The sequence below is a fragment of the Corylus avellana genome, chromosome 1 (genome assembly GCF_965113065.1).
Source record: "Corylus avellana chromosome 1, dhCorAvel1.hap1.2, whole genome shotgun sequence".
Classification (NCBI taxonomy): domain Eukaryota; kingdom Viridiplantae; phylum Streptophyta; class Magnoliopsida; order Fagales; family Betulaceae; genus Corylus; species Corylus avellana.
In genome coordinates, this window is record NC_142490.1 from 6315606 (window position 1) to 6338610 (window position 23005).

General features: G+C 36.8%; 2 protein-coding genes across 2 annotated transcripts; one reads left to right on the forward strand and one right to left on the reverse strand.

The window, feature by feature from the left end:
- The first annotated feature begins 103 nt into the window (after positions 1–103).
- LOC132170876 (myelin-associated oligodendrocyte basic protein) lies at positions 104–9670 on the forward strand. Its single transcript, XM_059582014.2, has 6 exons — positions 104–956; positions 1791–1893; positions 3694–3749; positions 6168–6332; positions 9211–9324; positions 9406–9670. Exons 1-6 carry the CDS (start codon positions 261–263, stop codon positions 9496–9498), a joined length of 1227 nt encoding a protein of 408 aa, XP_059437997.2. The 5' UTR covers positions 104–260; the 3' UTR covers positions 9499–9670.
- Positions 9671–18028: 8358 nt separating this feature from the next.
- On the reverse strand, positions 18029–21689 carry WNK1 (WNK family serine/threonine-protein kinase 1). The gene is made up of 7 exons (XM_059581339.2): positions 21272–21689; positions 21148–21185; positions 20728–20955; positions 20378–20598; positions 20017–20174; positions 19473–19917; positions 18029–19383 (listed from the first exon to the last, which is right to left on the reverse strand). The coding sequence occupies exons 1-7, from the start codon at positions 21344–21346 to the stop codon at positions 18470–18472; spliced, it is 2079 nt and encodes a 692-aa protein (XP_059437322.2). The 5' UTR covers positions 21347–21689; the 3' UTR covers positions 18029–18469.
- Positions 21690–23005: the final 1316 nt, after the last annotated feature.

Sequence of the window (23005 nt, forward strand, 5' to 3'; positions counted from 1 at the left end):
ACGTGATACTCTAATAATCCAGTCACGTGCCTCGCGCAGCAAAATCTTTTAGGCTTCTCTCAACGAAAACGACCTGTATTTTTCTTGGATGAAATGAGGTTCTCACATTCAAGCAACTGGTTTCCTGGCCACTACTCGTCCATTTCAGAATCATCACCCACATTCACACACCCTCACAGATTCTCTTCCTCACCAAAGCCCAAAAATATCTCATCCCCCAAAAAGACCCACTATCCCAATCCACCCAAACTCCATAGTCCATGGCCACCACCTCCTTGCTCGAAGCCAACCCATTGAAATGGAAGCAAACCTTCCCAATTCATCTCCCCCCTCTTCGTCCACTCCCCACCAGCAATACTTCCTTCATCAGACCAATCAAGTTTAGGAACGGAATATTGAATTTGAGGCCTCAAGGTTCCGGTCAATTCAGCGTTAAATGCTTCCTCTTCGCGAAGAAGAAGCATTTGACTGAACCAGACTTTGACGAGTCCGTGTCGCTCGACAAAGAAAACTATAGAAACCCATTTCAGGTTGCTGCGAATGCTGTATATAACGCTATAAAGGCATTGAGAACACCCGCGATTGCTGCGGTGTTGTTGGGGTTGTTGTTGATGTACGATCCCAATTCGGCATTGGCAGCCTCGGGTGGCCGCGTGGGTGGGAAGTCGTTCTCTTCGCGTTCTTCATCGTCGAGGAGCTATTCGACGCCGAGGACTTCGGGCCCGGGGTCTTCTTATTCGGTGCCGTATTACGCGCCTTCGCCGTTCGGGTTTAGCGGCGGCGGAGGTGGGTTTTACGTGGGTCCGGCTGTTGGGGTCGGAGTGGGTGCTGGGTCGAGTTTCTTTTTTATTTTGATGGGTTTCGCGGCGTTTGTTTTGGTTTCTGGGTTTCTTTCAGACCGGTCGGAGGGTGGTGTGCTTACTGCCACGGAGAAAACCAGTGTGCTCAAGCTTCAGGTATTGTGGAAATTGGATTTTGCTCTTATTCACATAGCTTTTGAGTGATTTGGTGTCTGCTATGTCGGTGGGAATGTTTGTGTGAAATGGTTGCATAATGGCTGGATTTTTTTAAAGAGACGTACTTTTTTAGCCCACGGTAGTTGTTGGTTTGATTAGAATGGTTCAGGGATCCTTTTATGTGTCATATGTGTGACAATGTGAGAATCATTGGCCTTTACTACTAGCAGTGCGGGTATATTAGTGACAAGAGAGGCAGCGACTTTTTTAGTGCCTTAGGACGATTTTCTTAGAATGCCTTGTTGCATATTGTGCCTTGGGTGGTTGGGCTTAGGTCGGAAAAGTTTTGAGTTGGAACTATTGGGGTTTGGTGTTTGAATGAATTGAGGCTATTTTCTGCTCTATGAAGCTACATATAGGGCACCAAGAAATAATATGTTCGCAAGTGCAGTCTGGTATGGATTTTAGGGAGTATGAGTTGAAAGGCTCAGAGAATTTCTGAAGTTACAATATTCAGCATATTCTACTGTTTGACCACAATAATATTAATATCAGCTTCAACAAAATGTTTTTAGCCTCTGCAAGTCAAGTATGTGACAATGGGGAAAAGTTTCGAAAAGTCATGGATTTACTTTAGAGATTTACTGTCTTACTTATATAGTGTTTTTGTTTAATCAGATTTAGAAAGTGTGTTCATTTAGTTGCCTATGAAGTAGTTGTTTCTTGTGTTCATCTCCTGCATAGAACCTTCTTAAGTTGAGTTCTGGCACTTAATCTTTCTTGAATTTCAGAAAGCAGTTATTCTGAATTTTCCTCATTATTGTCTTTTCTTAGGTTGGATTGTTGGGCATGGGGCGGTCGCTTCAAAGAGATCTTAATCGGATTGCTGAAACTGCAGATACATCTAGCCCTGACGGTTTGAGTTTTGTATTGACAGGTGGAGCTTCTCACTAAATATTCTTATTATTCATCTAATTCATGGTTTTATTTTTAACATTTTTTTTCATCAATTTACTATTAGATTTGAGTCATCTTATACAAATTAGTATATGATGTTTGAACCCTAAAAAAAGTAGTTAAACGAACTTTATAATCTGTTCATCATATGGTTTGATTATCTAATTCTGGTCACCAGTCGGTTGTGGCTGAAAACTGAAATGGCACTTTCACTCCCTTAAAATCGGAGTTGTGAAGAGGTTGCGGGTTTTGATCTTCTAGGGCGTGAGTTAATTTACCAAGTGAAAGAAGAAAGAAAAACAGAGAAAATTCTAATCCTACTCAGAAGGTGAGATGATTGCTAATATTTTACTATTCCTACGAGGCAAGTTGTATGGCCCAAGGTGAATTGAGGTAATATTTAGAATCATTGAGTTCAATATCATAAAAAACAGAGAAAGTGATATAAGAGAGAAGTCAAAGGGGAATTTATACCATAAAATTATAAGGGGAATTTCATATAAAATTATTACTTATCATATGTATATGTACATATGTATGTACGTACTTACCGTATGTATATATACGGGGAATTTTCCTATTATTGAATACATTAGGAAATGTGATATATATAATTTTTTTTAAAAAAAGTAATCGAATTTCATTAAAAAATGCGAGGGCGCAATCCAAGTATATAAGAAGTATACAAGAGAACCACCTAACCAGAAAAAGAAAAAAGAGCAAGAAAATTGTAAAAGCTAGAAATATGAAAGTAATTATAGGCAGGCGTCTAGTGGTATAGGGTATTAAAAGAAAGCCTTTAATTCCACCACCGTCTTTTTGCAGTCTTCAAAACTACGAACATGTCTTTCTCTCCATATAAAACACATTGTATAGGACAAAACAATCTTTCATGGAGCTACACTATGAAGACTACCAAATTGGCCTTTGCAAGCATAGAGGTTTACTACATGTTTAGGCATGACCCAATCTAACCCAAAAATACTGAAAGTAAAATATCATAAGATACTAGCAACCTCACAATGGAGTAAAAGGTGATTAACGGATTTCCCACTCTTTTTGCACATACAATTACCAAGTTGGCATATATTCAGTTTGCCTCCTAGAAGAGATAGTACAAATAGTCTATTTATATCAATTGTGGGCCATATTGTACCTAAAAGACAATTGGAGTGGGAAACAATTTTCTTCCCATAAAGAATATTCTTCTTCTTTTCTTTGTTTCTTCCCAGGCCATACGAGAGAATTGCTTTATTCAACTGATGTTCATGTTTTACTTTGAGCCAATAGTAAGATTTTGGTTTAGTTAAGCTTTTCAAAAGGATTTATTGAATCCAAATTCAATCGAAATAATAGTCCCGCGAGTTTGATTACTGTAAAGATATAACAAATGGCATCCAAATTGTGAAGATCTTCCTTTTAGTGATTATGGAGTGGTCCTCATCATAATTGACTTATTCAGAGTTGGGATCAATTTGCTGCTCGTTCATAATATCCTTTAATATACTTGATTTTTATTGCAAGCACAAGTGATTTTCACTTATTATTTTGCTTCTTACATTGTCAGTCATTTGTATATCATTAGCCCATCTCATATAATATGGAATGCAAGGCTCATATTTCTTAATATGCTATGTATTTTGGTACTAATTTTGACTTCATTATATCAATTTCTTCATCCATGACTTTTCATTTGCACATTGTTAATCTGAGCCTTTCTTGTTATTTTTCTTCTTGTTAATTTTATTAAAGTTCTGTCTATCTTATCTTTTGGGTGCAGAGACTACTTTAGCTTTGCTTCGGCATCCTGATTATTGTATCTCAGGTTACTCATCTGTAAGTTGAATACCATCTCCTAGAACATTTTGATCTACTTAACTGTATGACGACAGTTATGTTCAACGTTCTTGAAACAAACAAACGAGAGAAGGGGAAAGAAACTGTTTGGGGGGTGGGGGTGGGTGGAGATGTTGCACACATGTATGTTAAAGTCACACACGCCCCCCTCGTATTTGTGAAAAGCATACTAGTTGATTCCATACTTTCAATCCATTGAAAGTTGGAATTTGAACTATTTGCAGAGTTATAATTATTACGCCATTTGCGTTGCTTGTTCTTATCTTTTGAAGCTGCTTTGGGCTTGAAGATCAAATTGGTTAAGGTGAAATTGGTTCCAGTGGGTAATGTTGAGAATGTGGAAGGATTGGTTTGTATTATGGGATGTGCAGTTTCTTCTCTGCCTTTGAAGTATCTTGGTTTTCCTTTGGGGGCCTCCAATAAGGTTAAGCCTATTTGGGATGGTGTCATTGAAAAGTTAGAGCGTTAGTTGGCAAGTTTGAAAATGATGTATTTGTCTAAGGGTGGTAAGGTTACTCTTATTAAGAGCACACTTTCCAATTTGCCTACATATCTCTTGTCCATTTTTCCCTGTGGGTGTTGCGAACCTCATTGAGAAGCTTCAACAAGATTTCTTATAGGGTGGGCTAGGGAAGAGTTCAAATATCACCTGGTAAGCTGGTCAAAGGTTTGTTCTCCTATTTCTAAGGGAGGATTGGGGATTCGGAATTTGTTGATGTTCAATTGTGTTATCTTAGGAAAATAATTATGGTGCTATGTGCATGGGAGATAGGATTTGTGGAGAGTTGTGTTGGATTTTAAATTTGGCAATTCTTGGGGTGGGTGGTATTCTAATGAGCCTCTTTCTAGTTTTTTTATGGTATTGCCTACGTAAAAGATGCTTCAGTACCAGCTCACTTTAAGTTTGCTGATGGCACCAATTAGTCGAACATAAGCTTTACTAGAGCATCTCATGATTGGGAGGTGAATGTATTTGCCTCGTTCTTCAGAATGTTGTATTCAGTTAGAGTGAGACGAGAATATGAAAGAGGGTTGTTCGATCTTTCTACAGTTCCCTAGGTTGGAATGATGCCTTTCTTTTTTCTTGAAAGAGTGTTTGGTAGACTAAGGTTCTTTTGAGGATTGCTTCTTTTTTTTTTCTTGGACGGCAGCCCATGGAAAGATCCTTACCATGAACAATCTTAGAAAGCAATATGTCATTGTGGTAGATAGATGCTGTAAGTGGAGAAGGAATGAGAAGTTTGTGGACCATCTACTTCTCCACTGTGAGGTTGCTTGTGCCTTATGGAATGCTTATTTTATTTTATTTTTTTGGTCTGTAGTGAGTTATTGACTTGTATGCTTGTTGGTGGATTGCTAGCATCACTTGGAGTGTTGTTGTGTGGAAGATGATGCCTCCGTGCCGTTTGTGGTGTCTATGGAAGGAAATGCATGACAAAAGTTTTGGCTGAGACAAGGAATGGAGAGGTGGGGGATGAGGGCTATCCTGAGTTTGTACTTAATGCGATGGGAGCCACTCCCACTATAGAGATGTCTTTTGGGGGTGACGAGAAAAGACTTATGGATTTTTTTTTTGCCATTGAAGAGGGCCAGTATCTTGAAGATTTCTGCTTCTAAACCTAAGGAGAGGATGAGCTTAAAAATTTGAAATGCTCCATTAATTTTGATGTTAGAGACAATGGCTCTGGTCGGGGTAAAGGCATGACTATTTTGTGGGTTTAGGGCTTCTTTGAGATTTAGGGTTCTTAGCTTCTCTCTCTCTCTCCCTTTTTTTTTTTTAAATTTATTTTTTATTTTTTAAATCTTTAGTGTTCTCTTGTATACTTCTTGTGTACTAGGGTTGCATCCCTCTACGCTTTTTGATATGCAACATTACTTATAAAAAAAAAAAAGTTTTGAGGACCATGAGAAGACTTCAGCAGAGCTTAAGTCTTTGTTCTTCAATAATCTATATCTTTGGACAGTTGCACTTGTTTCTCTTTTGATGTTTAGTTATCATGATTTTTTTTTCCCTCTTTCTAGACGAGTGTTTTCTCTAGTATACTTCCCGTGTACCTAAGGGTGCCTTACGCTTTTAATGATGTCTTGATTACTTATCAATAAAATATCTCACTTTTGTAGACAAGGGTAACATTTTTTAGAGCTCTTGAGTGATTAACTTAAATTTCTCTTTTCCAGATTTCCATATATATAGGAAGTACAATTTTATCTACATCATCTCGTAATTTTGCATCCAGCATAATCTCTACAGTCCTTTCACAGAACATATTCCCTGCAGCCATTACTTCTTACAGAGGCCTTTTTTCTTTTTCTTTTTCTTCTTTTGTAAATTGAGAACTTACTTTGACTAGATGTCAGCAATGTTGAAGACATGTATAATTTGTGCCATTATTACAGGTGGATTTAAAGAAGAGCATGGAGGACGGAGAGAAACGCTTCAATCAACTTTCTATTGAAGAACGGGGGAAGTTTGATGAAGAAACACTCGTCAATGTGAACAACATTAAAAGGCAAAGCTCAGCCAGCCAAAGAGCTAATGGATTCAGAAATGAGTACATAGTGGTAAGGTCAACAGTAAGATGAATTATGTTAAAATTTGTCTCAAAATGCTCTATTTATAGCTTCAATTTGGGTTATTTAGGTGAGTCAGCTACTAACTAGACTCATGGAATGTGTTCTAATCTGCTATTTATTTGTGGGTTTGCTTTATTTAATTGCATGATTTATACTATACGATAATCCTTTACTCCAAACTAAGATGCTTTCTCCTATCTATCTTCATATTCATGAGCATTGTAATTTATTTAATTTTTGATAAGTAATAAAAGTTTTTATTAAAAGTGAAAATAAGTCATACAAAGGATGATTATAATGCATTCTCTTAGCAAATTACAATAAAAAATTGAAAAGAACAATAAAATTCAAAGAAGAATAGAAGTGTATACTTCCAAGAGCATGCAACCACTTAAATAGAGAGCATAAGAAAATGCATTAAGCAAGTTCCCAGCCAGCCTGCTCCATTTATGGTTATTCCTCTCTTTGCGTTCTTGACAGCCATTTTTTGTCTCGGTAGAGTGTTTAGCCCACATAATACAAAGAGGAGCTGGTCCTAAATCTCTCTTAACAATTAAGTTTCCCATTCCAACATGCAAACACTTCTTTCACTGTCTAAGGCATCACTCAATGCACTCGAAATAATGTAATGGTCAACAGCCATAATTCTCTAGCCATATCGCAATGTAAAAAAAAAAAAAAAAAAGGCAATCCATCATCTCACCACAATTCTCATGCATGCAAAATCTATCCACAAAATTTTCCCAATACTCCAATTCGCAATTGCCAACATTTCACCCTAAACAATTATGCATCCGAACCCCAGGGGGGTTGGCCTAGTGGTTGAGGCTTGTAGTCTTAGGGAGTATCACCCTATAGATCCCAAGTTCGAGACTTGCTAGGTGCAAATTCCCTCTTGGGGTCACACCCCCTGGTGTGAAAGCCCACGATTTATCCTGATCCGTGTAGTGAAACTTCCGAGGGTGCGGTGCACAGGTCTGAGGTTTACTCTGCAGGGATTGGTCCGAAGGGCCCTGCCTTGTCAAGGTTCCTTGTCATTAAAAAAGTAGTTATGCATCCTACGAATTCTATTTTTCTTGGTACCTTTACACTTCAAATATTCTTCCATGAAAAATCAACCACTAATGGTCTCTAAAAGCCTAATATAAGGAACAAACCTTGAACCTTCTAATCTTAGAGGCCTCTAGCTGGCACCTTCTATCTTTCCCTTTACCTGAAGGAAGAGTAGAATACACTAGTTCTTAGAAATGTCAACTGACTCAAGCTCCCAATCTTGCAAAGATATCAGAAATGTGATTTTCCACTGTTCCACCAGATATTCCAAACTGTGATGCAACTGAACGTTCCTCATCCACCACTATCTAGAAAATATGCATCAATGCAAGCATGAGCATTATAACTCTCTCTCTCTCACACACATAGAAGAAGAGTTGGGATGCGGTGGAGGTTAAAATGAAATTCGATGTAGTGCTCATGGAAGTTGAAATTCTGGTTGGGATATATGTTGTAGAACAGAAGCTTAGGCGCATAAACAAGTTCAGGTGGGAGTTGTTTGTCATTGAGGTAGAATTGAATATATCTTGTTTGGTTTTCGATTTTCTGATGACATGATGGGCATTTTATTTCATTTTATTCATATAATTTCCTTTTGATGTAGAAAAGAGAACCGAAAACTAACACTCCTGAGGGAAATTCCTGTCATAAGCTACATTATAATTTTTTAAACTTTCAATTCTAAATGAGTAAAAAGAATGACTGCATATATCACTTGCTGAAAAGGATGTCGTAGGCTTGCCTTTTTGTGGTTAGATTTCAGAAGCTTCAAAATCGATCTTGGTGTGATTTAGTTCTGGTGTTGGGTTATCATTGTAATATATCTAAATCGATCTTGGGTGGTGCATAATTTACTGACATACTAGAACCAGACCAAAGGCCCTGTTAAACTGAGCCAAATCAATTTTAGATCAACTTCTGCCTGATCACAACTACTTTTGGGTTTCCTGATGGAAGATTAGTAGATCATAATTGAATTTTCAATGTTGATCTATTTGTCAAGCTTTTATGCTCTGCCAAATATTTATTGACTAATCTAAGGTTCACATGAAATTTGACCAATGGGATTATGATGGCAGCATATGACAACATTTAGCCTAGCAGAGCATTACAAAGTTTTTGTTCACCTTTTACTAAGAGTTGGAAGGGAATGTTCCCACCATTCTTTTTCTTTTTTTCTTTTTAGATGTCCCCACCAATCAAATTCTGTCATACTCTTGTGACTTTTGATAAGAAAAACCTCCTTGACATGTTTTTGAATAATAAATGTTTTGGGTTTACTATGGCTGAGACCACAAAAACGGTTCGTCTCTGCTTCTCTATTCAAGGTGCTCCTAGGACCTCTTATAGAATTACAATACATCAGCCTAGGCATGGTTGGGTCCATTTGCTCCTAGTTGACAATTCGTAATCTTATGGAACGAATAACATGTTATACAATTTCAGTTGCTTCTTACCCTGAATATATATGAAAGTGAAAATTGAATGGGGGAGAACTCTAGCTTTTTGTTCAAGATTTACGATAATTCCTTTTGGTGGATTGCATCCTTTTCTCTCTGTACACATCTTGGGGTGGTTCAATTCATTTATTTTGTATCAATAATTTAATGCCTATTGCATGGAGTGATTGACTACCATGCCTTATTGTGGCAACTTGATATGTATATTATCTCATCTTTCTATTTGACAACATTATAAACTCGCAGCATCTATGACCGAGTAGCTCAGTTCTAGGATGCATGTGTTATTGGAAATAGAAATGTAAATCTTCTTTTTCCCTCTTCTGTAACATTATGAGATTTCTGTAAATCAGATAACAATCTTGGTGGCTGCTGAAGGAGTACATAAGCTGCCTGCCATCAATGGCAGTGGGGACTTGAAAGAAGCCTTGCAAAAGATTGGATCCATTCCCTCAAGCAAAATACTAGTAAGAATGAGAACATTGTCATAATTGTGAAGTTTAGAGTTTTCATATTCTCTGCCTGACATCTCTTTTGTTTTCATGCAGGCTGTTGAGGTATTGTGGACTCCCCAGAATGAAAATGACACTCTGTCAGAGCGGGAACTTCTTGAAGATTATCCGCTTTTGAGGCCTTTGTAAGAGTATTATAAAGGGCTATCTTTTACCATGCGCTAAGAGGTATGAGCTGAACTGGTTGTTGGATCTAAATTGGCATTTGAGCGGAAAAAACTTGTATATATAGTTCACCACAGAAATTATACTTGTCTAAGATTTGATATGTTGCTGTAATGTATATGTAAGCTTTTACACACAGTGGTTTTATACTTCAAAGCATTAAGCTTGTTTGGTAACGTGTTTGGAAAGTCTTTTCTCATTTTAAATACAAAACATAACTTTTTGAAAACAAGTTATCACACAAAACAGTTTTCATAAACCAAAACACAAAACACCTTTTACACAACTGTCCTAGAAATATTTTGAGAAAACAAATGTTTTTTTCTTTTTTTTTTTTTCAGGTGTAGAGTCTTGTTATTTATAAAAAATAGGGACTTATCAAAAAAAAATTTATAAAAAATAGGGGAAACTTTACTTATCCCATGAACTTTCGTGCCTCTTGCAAACACCCTCCAACGTTTAAAATCTTTCACTTTGGTGTAGCCAACTTTGATTTTCTTTCACTTTTTCCTTTCCGTTAGGATTTTTTGTTAAATCCTAACGGAGTGGTGTGAAATTCCTAAAATACCCTTAGTTTTTATTAAAAAATAATTATTTAAAAAAAAACTCTTGACCCTTGGATTCACCAGTGGATCTAACCCACCCATATTGTGACCCACGGGTCATAATTAAAAAAAAAAAAAAAAAAAAAAAAGATGACGGTGTGTGGGTCACTTGTGACCCGCCTTGGGTCACCTTGGTGACTTGCTGTGGGTCACAAAGTACCCACGATGGGTCACTTTGTTTTTTTTTTAATATAATAATTATAATAATAATTTTTTATTTATAAATAAGGATACATTTAAAATTTTTAAAAATTTTAGGGGTATAAAGGTCTTTTACTTATTTCACCGTTTGATTTAACTGCAATATCTAATGGTAGGGGGTATTTGGAATGAAATGAAAGTTCGATGCACCAAAGTGAGAGATTTTGAACGTTGAAGGGTGTTTACAAAAGAAGCGAAAGCTATGGGGAATAAGTGAAGTTTTTCCTAAAAAAAATATATATATTTCTTTTAAAAAAATAGAGAGGTGGCCAGTAGTTTTTAGAAAACTTTCAAAAATATTTTGAAAAGCGCATGCTTATTTTTTCAAGTGTGGAGGCTGACTTCTTATTTATTAAAAAGAAATTACAGAAATAGAGGTGGCCTCCAAAAGGATAGAGGGTGGCCATTCGCAGGGGTGAAACTAGGGTTTAAGATGGGGGGACAAAATAAAAATAAAAATAAAAATAAAATAAAATAAAAAAAGCTTTTTCAAAACACTTACCAAACATACACTTAGCTTTATTTCACTAATTCTTCAATCTGCAACCATATGAGTCAATGAATTTGTAAAGTTTTAGACAGATGCATGTTTACCTTGACCATTTACATTTTCTCTCTCTCTCTCTCTCTCTCTCTCTCTAAATTTGCTTTTCCTCTTCGAGAGATGGAGGTGTTAAGAAGTGGCGGGCAGGAATTATTTAGGTTGGATTATGTGTCTGCTTGAAAATGGTGTGGTTTAGTGGTTATGGGTTACATCTGATTAGGAGTATGACAAGGACTTGGCAAGGGTTCTCGAAGCTTTTAAAGTACTGGCGTTTTCACTCATTGGACTTATACCTAACCTTCACTTCCCTTTTGCATGGTGGGAGCTGCAACACATTGAATGTCAAATATTTATTTTATAAAATAAACTGTCACTCCAAGCTGTAACCTTTATTGTTTAACGACTCATAGCTAGTTTGAAAGAATATCTGAATGTCTAGGATGAGAAGATGAGTAAAAGGGTTGGGTTGGTGGGAGTAACCTAGGGTAATGGAGGGCAGAGGTGGAGTAAAGTCTCCGTTCAAGTATTTACATGACGATTATGCCAAGTCCAGTCTAATTGTAATGCTATTACTATGGCTGAAGTTGATGACTTTCTCGGCCAGGAAAGTTAAAGACCCATTTTTAGGATTGGGTCTGCATTAGTGGGCGAGTATTTTCATGACGATTATGCTAAGTCCAGTCTAATTGTAAGGCTCTTACTATGGCCGAAGTTGATGATTTTCTCGGATAGGGAAGTTGAAGACCCGATTTTGGGATTGGGTCTGCGTTAGTGGGTGAGTATTTCCATGACGATTATTAGGATTGGGCAAAAACCTGCTCAATTCGCAAACCCGCCCCACCCTTCCCCGCCTGGGTTTTATGTATTTTTTTGTGGGTTCGGGTAGGATTCTTCCAACTCGTACAGGGCGGGCCAAGTTGCGGGTTTTAGGTGTTTTTTTTCAGCGGGTACCCTCCCCACCCCGCATAAGTATAAAAACTAAAAAACTCTAACCCTAATCTATTCAGTCTCTCTCTCTATTCTTCTGCCGCTGTTCCCTTTTCTCTCCCTCTCGTCTCCCTTGCTCTCTCTTCGGTGTGTTCTCTCTCTCTCCACCTCTCGTCTGCTTCTCTCTCTAGTCTATGCTGCCGCTCCACTTTAGACCACGGCTGCTGCGACGCTCCCACCTCCACAAATCACGATCCTGTCGATCCAAGCTTTTTTTCTCTCTCTAGACCTCTTTCATGAATCATTCTTTGGTTTTCTTTTCCATTGTTTATAGGTTTGATGTAGGGTTGTGTATGTTTGTTTGTTTCTCGGGGTTCTGTGTTTATAGGTTTGAATCGGGTTCTGAGAGGATCTGACGAAAAGATGAAAATGGAGGAGAAGAAAGAGGAAAAGAAAGATGAGAAGCTGGTGGAGGAAAGAAATGAGAGGATTTGAAAAAGAACTCGCACAACCCGCAATACCCGCCCTGCAATACTTGGACCCGCGCGGATATTGTTCCTTGTGCTCGGATGGCGGATTGAAATTTTCAAACCCGCAGGGTGCAGGGTGGGTTGGAGAAAGGCTGATACCCGCCTCGACCCGTGCCCACCCGTAATGATTATGCCAAGTCTAGTCTAATTGTAAGGCTCTTACTATGGCCGAAGTCGATGACTTTCTCAGATAGGGAAGTTGAAGACCCGATTTTGGGATTGGGTCTACGTTAGTGATTTCCATGACAATTATGCCAAGTCCAATGTAATTGTAATGCTATTACTATGGCTGAAGTGGATGACTTTCTCGGCTAGGGAAGCTGAAGACTCAGCTCTAGGATTGGGTGGGTCTATGTTAGTGAGCAAGTATTTCCATGACGATTATGCGAGTCCAGTCTACTTGTAATGCTCTTACTATGGTGGAAGTCAATAACTTCCTCGGCCAGGGAAGTTGAAGACCCGGTTTTTGAATTGGATCTACGTTAGTAGACGAACTTACCTTTGAGTTGATTAGACATGAAACTGAAGTTTCCCCGACTAGTGGGAGAGGACATGAGGGGTGGAGTGGAGTGGGCTTGGGATAAGGTTTACATGGGATGGCGAGGGAGAGAGAATTACAAACATAAAAGAATTGAGATATTTTTGACTTAACAAATTGGATATTAAATCATATGTGTTTAGAAGTTATTTCAAATAATTTTCCAATTTTTATTATCAATTTAGAAAGTGAGAGTTCATAGTAATTATTATGTTAAATTAGGTCAATATTCTAAATTAAAACCTTTGAGGAGACATTACATAATTGAAGTTTACAAGTATAAAGTACAATATCTCCTTTAGTTTATCATCTCCTTTTTTTTTTTTTTTTGGTGTTATGGTGGGGTTAGGCACGATCTGGTAGTGGTTGGAAGGATTCTAGGTGTTCAGATATTTCCCATTCATATAAAGGTATTTTGCTTCTCTTTCTTTTACTAATGATTTGTAATTTTGTTGGCTCGTGGATGAGCATATTGAATTTGTCGGGCGTTTCCTAGTCAATTCAAGTCACGGACTCGTAATTAAAGATTCTAAGTAATGCTATACTTACTACTCCTTTATAACTTATTAACACGTGGCATCATATAATTGGACCTGCATTGAAGGGATTTCTTGCTATTAAAAAATTTCTACAATATATATATATATATATATATATATATATATATGGCTAGCTCTCCTCCCAAATGGGCATGGCTAGCCGGCATAGAAATCCACCCCTCATGAGGGGTGGAGGTCACGAAGGCACCACAACCTTTGCGAGGAGTGGGTTACGAGGCCTACTTGCTAAGGTTGCCTTCACGACCATGTTGAGGGGTGGGTCGCAGAAGCCACAGGATCCTTCTTGAGCTCCACAACCTACCCGCAGCTTCTTCTAGGGGTTGTGGAGATCCACCACAGCCGGCCATGGATCCCCATAGACCCATGGTTAGCCACAGGAGGAGTGCCTAATCTATCAAGTGGTGCAAACTAGTCAAAATATATTTGGGCATTCCAATCATACACTCGTTTTTTCTATGATGGAACGTAACGTGGAATATGGATTTCTTGAGTTGCCCTCGTTTTATTTGCCATGCCTTTCTTTTTGGGTCTATCATGCATTCAAAAGTGTAAAGCAAAAGGTGGAATTTTATTATAATTATTATTGTAAATTAGCTTCCAATGCCACCTTTATGCCCTAATTCTCACAATCTAACCAAACAGAGCCTTTGACTGCCACGTGTGAATCTGCTTTGTACATATTATTCATGGCCCTTTCACATTAATTTTGGAGAGAAAAGCTCTTCCTTTTCATGCTTTTTAGTTTCTTCTTTGGCTTTAAAATCAACATTCATAACATAAGTTGGTCTTCCCATGAATCCCATGAACGCTTTATTAAAAGTTATAAATGAAAGATTGGAGTAGGACCATCCCTTTACAGGAATCCGTGTACGTGGCTATAACGCCACGTGGCTTTAAGTTAGTGGTCTGATCTGGTATACTTTTAATATTAATGTCTTAATCACCAAAATTGGAAACTTGACGACTAAATTGAATTCACAAAAAATTAAAAAATAATATAGTAATGTTTTGGATGTGTTTAACATTATGATTTTAAATCAAATCGTAAAAAATGAATTATTTGTTATTGTATCTTTTTAAAATTACGATTTGAAAATGTAACAAAATCTGCGTTTTCTAATCGCAAGTAAGTAGTTTTTTTTTTTTTTTTTTTTTTTTAATTTTAATTTTAATGGCTAAATTGTGATTTTAAGATTTTTCCAAACTCTTCATTGTGTTTTTAAAAAATCGCAAACTTAAACGGACCTTTTTGACTTAGAGCATGTTTTGGATTACGTTAAGAAATAGAGCTTTTAGAGTTATATATATATATATATATAGTTTTTTTTTTTCAAAAGTACGTTTTGATCATTTTTAAAGGTTTTTTTTTTATATATATAAAAAAAAAAATCAAAGAAAGGGTTTTGAAATTTTATATCAAATATTTTTATTTGGCACAATTTCAGAATTTCTTAAATATTAAAAGTATTTTCCAAGCTCCTTAAAGTAATCTCAAATAGACTTTTAAACCGCCGCTTATTTCTAAACATAACATTGTTAAAAATAAATAAATAAATGCAATTATTTAATTAATATTCTAACGTAATTCAAAGGTAGTGTTGTCATGGACGTAATAGCAAAATGATAAAGAAGCACTTCATATCTTCATCTTGGTCATGATCAAATTCTTAATGTGAGAAAGGTGAAAAATCTATGCCTTTTCAATCATTCAAAAGTGGCAACCACCCTCTCTCTCTCTCTCTCTCTCTCTCACCTAACTCCATCCATTCACCCCTCAACTTCTTCCTACCAGGCTACCATCAACTTAATGATAATGCTAATCGTTTATAATCTTCTTTTTAAAGTGGTTAAATTAATTCTTTAATAGGGGCTTAGCCCACAGGCCACAGGTTACAAGACAACATCTTTACATCTACTCTAGGAAACATGCAAGACCAGAATCTAGATCCTGGGATTTTACAAAACAAAGCATTTCCTTAAACAATAATATCTTCAATAAGAACAAAATTTGTTCTTAGATCCTTGACAAGATATTGAAAAGTCATCAATTAAAGCTAAAAGACAATGTTTTTACACAATTACTCTTTCCGTCATTAGGCAATTTTGCTTTTTTATTTCGCTTCATGTCTTTTAACCCTATCTGTCCAAACAGTTGAATTGGATTTTCATGTATTAGGCTCCATTTTTTTTTTTGGAAAACTAGTTTCCTACTTTTCAGTGTTTGATACAACCATAAATCGTGCTCAAACATAAAAAAATTTCGGTTGACCAATAAAATATTCTTTAATTTTATATAAAATAGTTTTATTTTTTTAAAACTAAAACAATTTTTCGAGTTTGAACTTCTCATTTTTGCACACATACTCTTACAATTCATTCTCCGCTACCGCTAGAGTTTGTCCAAATCCACCATCGGCCACTATTAAAGTTTGTTAAAGCTCACTGAAATCCTCTACCGCATGCCACCTGCCGCCATCAGAGTTCTCTAGAATTTCTTGCTGGTGTTTGCCGGCCTTTTTGGCCATTGCCGAAGGTTGCCAACATTTTTTGTAAAGGCTAAACGCCAAGAATTTTTTTTATAAAATCATTTTTTTTAAAAAAAAAATTTCAACGAAGAACATTTTACCTCAAAATAAGGACACTTTTTTAAATAATGTGACATCAAAGCAATCAAATTGTTTGGTAAGGAGGAGATAATATGAGTTAAAGCAACCAACAATTATTTCCCTTTTGAATTTGTCCTACACGTAATGCATACATATCACCTTCAATTTTCCAGCAAGTATGACGAATCATTAAAACCATTTATATCACCTATGAAATGAAACAATTTACACGTCATCGACAGTTAAATTCCACTTACTGAGAACCAAGCTTGAACAAATTTAAGCTAAGTTTGATATATTCATGAACTCTAAATATATGATTAATATATTACGAATTAATTGATTTTTCATAAAATCATTAGTATTGAAGTGTAAATGAAAAGTATTATTTAGTACATAGTTTGGTGAATATACGATTTCTTGTCATGTCAATTACAAATAAATTAGAGAAAATTAAATTTTTTAAATGGATGGAGAGCCATTCTCCATCTCATTTATAGAAGTCTATAAAAAAATGGGTGACTTTACTGAAAACCACTGAACTTCTACTCGATTTGACAAACCCTCCATAAACTTCAAAATCTCTCAATTTAGTCTCCAGAACTTTCAACTACTCTCAATTTGAACCTCTCTGTCAAACTTAGCCGTTAGAAATGACAAAAAATACCAAAATATTCCTAATTTTTGCTTCTTCTTTTTTAAAAAAAAAGTTTTGGAATTCAGGGTAAAGTTGGAATTTTATTATTAAAAAAAAAAAATCAGGGGTATAAACGTCATTTAACGTTTAAAATCTGACGAAGTGGTCTAAATTAATTGCAATTGAAAGTTCAATAGACTAAATTGAGAGATTTTGAAGTTTAAGGAGGTTTGTCAAATCGGGTGAAAGTTAGGGGATCTTAAGTGAAGTTATAAAAAAAAAAAAAAAAAAATTTAAAAAAAAAATGGGGCTCTCCATTTTCAAGAATTATAGAACCTAATGTCATATTAAGACACCCAACCTAAAAACTTAGTCAATTAACGACCAAATTCAACGAATATATATATATATATATATATATATATATATATATATATATATATATTCGACTAGCACATCAAGCAAGCGTTGATTCCTTAAGGAAAGACAAAGTACCCTTATGGCCTTAATCATATTTGATGTAGGATGAGATAAGTAATTACAATTATCTGTCGAAATGATTAAAAGACATGGACCGATTACCTAGCCGCCGAACAATTTAAAATTTATTTAAATAAGTAGATTTTATATAAAAATTTTAATATTTTTTTTATTTAAATTACTATCCATTCAAACAAATCTGAAGCACAAGATGAGAAAATAGGGTGGGTTTGATTTTTGAGTTTTGACCAGAAAACAAGTCCCAGTCCAAAAGGTACAAATTTGTACCAAATCCATGGCATAATTATGACAAGGGATTTGCATGTGATTTTTTTTTAATATAAAGCTTAGGTGTCCATCTCAAAGTGGGCTAATGGTGAGGTCATGGAGTGGGCCATCCCATAGTAATGGACCCATCCATGTCATGTGGATGACTGGATGTGGCCCACATTACAAGTAGATCAGCATGCATGGAACATGATTCTTTCGTGGGCCATCCATCTTTTACTCCTCTTTGCAATCCCCCTCTATAATTGACATAAAGTGGTGGGCCAAAAAAAAAAAAAAAAAGGGAAAAGAAACTAAAGACGTGTCCTAGAGAAACTCTCATTGCCCATCCTCAACTGATTCTACCAAAAAAGTAGCTGCCATACTACTTCTCTCCCCATCTATCTCTCAAGCACACTTGCCATGACTTTCAAATTCTATAAAACCTAATATTAAATTAGGGTCGATACAATCCAAACCCGACATGCAAAATTTAAGACTGATAATTTTTAATACGACTCACAGACCTGATACTGATTCAATCGTTAAGAAATCTTATCCGTATAATTTTACACTCATGTTTCGATACCATATGAACATGACACGTGAAAACGAATTGTGATAAAATGGTGATATACGCTGTAACATCGACACCGAGTGAAGTTGAACCAAGTCTTTATACTAGGGGACCCTACCAACCTTTGTTGTTCAAATCTGTGCTTATATCCATCACGGTTTTGTGCTCATCCAAGTCGCCGCACTTGAAGATCCTACCACTACAAATATGGCTGTGTTGGACACAATGTGTGGAGATAAAAGTCAACCGACTCATCACAGTTGAGATCCTTCAAGCACCAATCAATAGGAACACCCATCACCACTATTTATTTTGATACACCATATATGTGGTCGCTATTCATAGTGTAATCAAGAGAGAGTGGGGAAAAAGGGTGGATTTTGATGTAAATGTTACAGCCTCTATGAGTATAAGGGAATTATATAATATATAGATATAAAAGAATTCAGAGTGGCTGACACATTTATAAATCAACAGCATCAACTGGGAGAGAAACTGTCCTGTGAAGAGAGTGAGGAAGTAGAGAACCAGTGTAGAAACTCTTGGCAGTGGCCACATCCTCTGCATTACAGGAACCCTTCATCGCCTCGCAATTTCGGGCCCTTAGGGTTTCCAAAGTGGGGCAGCTCTTATTGACATGAGCAGAGGATTTCATGGGAGATCCATTGTTCATGGGAGACGTCGAAAACCCATTTTCTATTTTGTGTTCCCCATTTCCACAAGTTGAAGACTTTGATGGATGTAGTAGCTGTTGATCTCGAAGTTCCCTCAGCTCCATTTGGTACTTTGCTTTGAGCCATCTTAATTCCTGCTGGGTTTCTTTCTCAAAGTTTTCTGACATGTCACAATATAATGAGGGCTTCAAGGAGCAAGAATGGGAGCCTGATAAATGAGAAAGAATGGGCTCCAGTTTCTCATATTCTTCATAAGAAGGGATCTGTCCAGAGCCAACTGACCTAATTTCAGGGATTTCATGCTGACCCCAGATTTCATGATAATCCAAGTCACCCTCTTTCACATGATGCTCAGACTCCTCAGCTTGAAATGTGATCTCCTCGAACCGCCCGTGCATTGAAGCAGCACATCCATTTTTACAGCATTGAAGATTATTTGACAGAAAACACATGAAGGAGCCACTAGAGGTATGGTTGGAAGCACAATTATGACACAAGCCTTGATTAGCAAAGCGGGGTGTTTCCTCTATTCCTGGCCCTGTCCTCCATTCAGGAACCAAGGAAGCAATTTCTCCATCAATCATATCTGCTATTCTGGTCACATCCTGGTCGGTAATGTCCAGTTCTGCAACCATTTCAGTTGCCACACTTAATGCTGTATCCGTCTCAATGTCGAACGGGAAATAAATGTTTCGGATTCGGCCTGCAAAGAAATAAAGTCACAGTGACACACCACTAGGAGGTACAAGAAAACAATCCATCAAAATGATATCAAAGGAAAGAAATTCCAACCTTCTTTATCTGAAATTCTAAGTCTTAAAAAGATGCCACCATCTCCTCTCTTTTTCCCCGTGATACTTATGTCGACATGTTCATCTTCGGGATGTTCGTCATCATGGTACTCGAAAAGTTCGATTCCATTTGGTGCAATCTCAACTGGATGATAGCCCCATTCATTTTCAGCTTCTAAAGCATAATCATTTGGGTATCCATTACTATAGGCACTATTACTGTGATGAAGTTTGAGGAGAGGCTGCCTTATAAGAGTACTGGTGTCTTCTAGTTCTCTACCATAATCTACTGTTCTCAAATCATATTCACAATCTTCTATTTGGAGAAAAGCGTCATCCAAAAGCTCCCTAGCAGAAAGCCTTAGAGAGACAGTTGCCAAGCATTTCTCCACAAATTGCCGCACTTCTGGATCCTTCACTTTGTACAAAGCATCTGGCTTTTTCCCCTAATGTTAAAAGGCAAGTGAAATCTAGTCTTTCTCATTTAGCTAAACAAATAAAAGCATCTCAATGGAGAGAGAGAGAGAGAGAGAGATCCCACTTACCGAAATAACTTTCTTGTAAATCTGAGCAGGATGAGTGCATTCACTATATGGATATTCAAAAGTAACCATTTCCAAGATGCACATCCCAAATGAGTAAATGTCAACTAACTCATTGTAAGCCTCCTCATAAACTTCAGGAGCCATAAACTCTGGAGTCCCTGTGAAAAAAGAAGCCCAAAAACATATGAACTTCTTATTAAATGTCTTTCAGTGCTCAAATCCACCAGAAAATAAAAATAAAAAAAGTTTCTTGTTTCTTCGTAAATTCAGTATATAAAACAAGGCCTCAACCAACTTCTGTTCAACTAGTTTCAATGATCCAAAGCAAAAAATTCATAGGATTTGAATCCGTCAAACATACCAACACAGTGAGCCGCATGCGACTTCCGGAGAATCGCAGCGAGGCCGAGATCACCAATCTTCACTTCCCCTTGGTTCCCATTGACAAAGATATTGTCACACTTCAGATCTCTGTGGATCACAGGAGGGTCATGGCTATGAAGATAGAGAAGCCCTCTCAAGATCTGCCTACACCAGTGCTTTACTGCCCTAATGTTAACTCTCTTGTGCTTTAGTCTATACCTATCAATAACAAAAAAGCAAGAGAACCCACAAAAAAGTAATCAGGAATCTCAAAGACCCACATAAAAAAAGTAACGGAAAAACAAGGAATAGCCCAAAAGAATCATTAAAACTTCAACAAATGCTTACTGCCTCAGAGTGCCAGAAGTGAACATTTCAGTCACAAAATTGATGTTCCTATTTGCAGTGTCTACCCACGAAGTGTAGAATTTCATAATGTTCTTGTGCTTCAATGTCTTCAGGAGATGAATCTCACAGTAGAGTCTTTCAAGATCTTCAGGGCTTTGCAGGAAATCATAAAGCTTGACCTGGTTCCAAGCAACTTCAATTCCTTCATACTCATCAAATGCCCTGTAACTGCAATATAATCAAACACCAAAAACACCCAACAACTGACAAATATATCAAATGCCCATTTACAACAACTCAAAGAAAGACCAAAAATAGCTCAATTTTTAAGAAATCTGAAACGGGTACTCGACAAATCAAGTGGACCACAAGAAGTTTCAATTTATAGAAAAATCTGAAATGGGTGATCACAATTCGTACACTGTCTTCGAAGCTCCTTTGCCAAGGATTTCATTGTACTGCAACAAATGGAGGAACCCAAATATCAGACTCAAAGCAAATAACAAGAGAGAGAGAGAGAAAGAGAGAGAGAGGGGGGGTTTACTCTGCCATATCTGCTAGTTGGATCAACTTCAACAAACTCAGAGTGATCTGGTTCAAGATGTGGTAGACCATTCATTCTCCAATTTTTCCTCCACTTTTTTGCTCTCCTTTTTCTTTCCTATGATTGGGATTCCCCTTGCGACTCTTCTTCCTCTACTGTTCTGACACACACACTCACACACGCAGAGGATTTATTATAGAAAAATAAATACTTTTCAAAAAACTTTTAGAGATAGAAAGATGGAGAGTGGAAATGAACAATTATTTACATCAGAGAGAGAGAGAGAGAGAGAGAAAGGGTCTGGGTTTTTTACAAGATTTTTGTAACACAATCACATTTTTAAACGGATAGAAACCGAGCCACCCACCCACGACGGAACGTGACAAACACAGAGAGAGAGAGAGAGAGAGTTTTTCAGTCGGCCTGCAAGCGTGTAAAAACATGGCTTACATAAGGTCCCACTTAAGCTGATGCTCAGATCAGGACCATGTTCACTAAAACCATGAGAGACGTTACGATGATCTTCCTTATCCGATTATATTACTTTAAATTTGCATTTTTCTTTTTCTAATTTCCTAAATATTACATGCTGATCTCTTTTTATATATTTAGTTTCTATTTAATGGATTAAATGAACTCTTTTCCTTGCGTTAAAATAAAGGAAAAAAGTACTTATCTTGTTCCTAAAATTGGTAGTTGTATTAAAACCGATATTTGGGATATCAAAAGGGATCTATCTTTAAAATCTATATGATAAGTTCTCTCTTCACAGTAGTTGTTATTGTTAGCGGTTTGATAAAAAACTATTAAACAAACAAGTGAATCCATGTCACAACCAACCTTGGATTAACATATGACATTGTTGACAACTCGACTTAATATAAAATTATAATTTTACTTTTTTTTTTAAATTTTTTTTTTTTTAAAAAAAAGGCCACAACGAGAGGTAATGGATCGGCCCTCATTTGTGAAGGCGGGCTTCACCTCACCATACGAGAGGTGATTAGCCACCTCATTCTAAGGGGAGGTTGCTCTTCACTAGTCACCCCTCTTTTGAGAGGATGTTGCCCCTCCATAGGTGAGGGGCAGTCGTTGCCCCCCCTCTAATAGAAAGTCACTTCTCATCGGTTCAAGCAGGGCAATCTCCCCTTACAAAAGTATGCCTGATTGTCCCTCACCTAATGAGGAGTGGCCCGTTTCGCAAGAGGGGCTAACCCTCATTGCAAGGGCAGGTGAGGGGCAACCCCCTTTTTCATTTTTTGTTTTTTTATTTTTTTGTTTTTTGTTTTTAAAAAAGGTGTTAAAATTGTAGTTTTATAATAGACTGTGTTATCGATTATATCACGTGTCAATCGAAAATTGGTTATGACATGTATCCACTTTTGCATCTAACTGTTTCTGTCAAATAGATGACAGTAGTAACTATTTTGGGCAAAATAGCTTACCCCAAGAATTTTCAAGATGTTTTTTATAGCCCATAGATAGCTTGGTACAACTACAAATTTCAAGGGCTAAATAAGTTGTTACAATAAATCTCACATAACTTAAGTACAATGTTAACCATGTGTACATAAAACTTTTAAGCATAATTTCCTTACAAGCCAATTTTCAATAGTAAGTTATACCTGAGATCTGTATACTTTGATATCAAAGCCAATCGTCATATCAAGTATGGGATTAGATGCAATGTGTCGAGCAAATTGATTGAAGCTATGCGGTCGAGTTACAGAAATG

Excerpts from the sequence above, each read along its gene's own strand:
- LOC132170876 (XM_059582014.2), top strand. The coding sequence starts at position 261 with ATGGCCACCACCTCCTTGCTCGAAGCCAACCCATTGAAATGGAAGCAA. Across the intron at positions 1,894-3,693 it reads TTTGAGTTTTGTATTGACAG|AGACTACTTTAGCTTTGCTT; the intron begins GTGGAGCTTCTC and ends TTTTGGGTGCAG. Across the intron at positions 6,333-9,210 it reads TCAGAAATGAGTACATAGTG|ATAACAATCTTGGTGGCTGC; the intron begins GTAAGGTCAACA and ends TCTGTAAATCAG.
- WNK1 (XM_059581339.2), bottom strand. The coding sequence starts at position 21,346 with ATGAATGGTCTACCACATCTTGAACCAGATCACTCTGAGTTTGTTGAA. Across the intron at positions 20,175-20,377 it reads GCATGCGGCTCACTGTGTTG|GGACTCCAGAGTTTATGGCT; the intron begins GTATGTTTGACG and ends CTTTTTTCACAG. Across the intron at positions 19,384-19,472 it reads TAGAATTTCAGATAAAGAAG|GCCGAATCCGAAACATTTAT; the intron begins GTTGGAATTTCT and ends ATTTCTTTGCAG.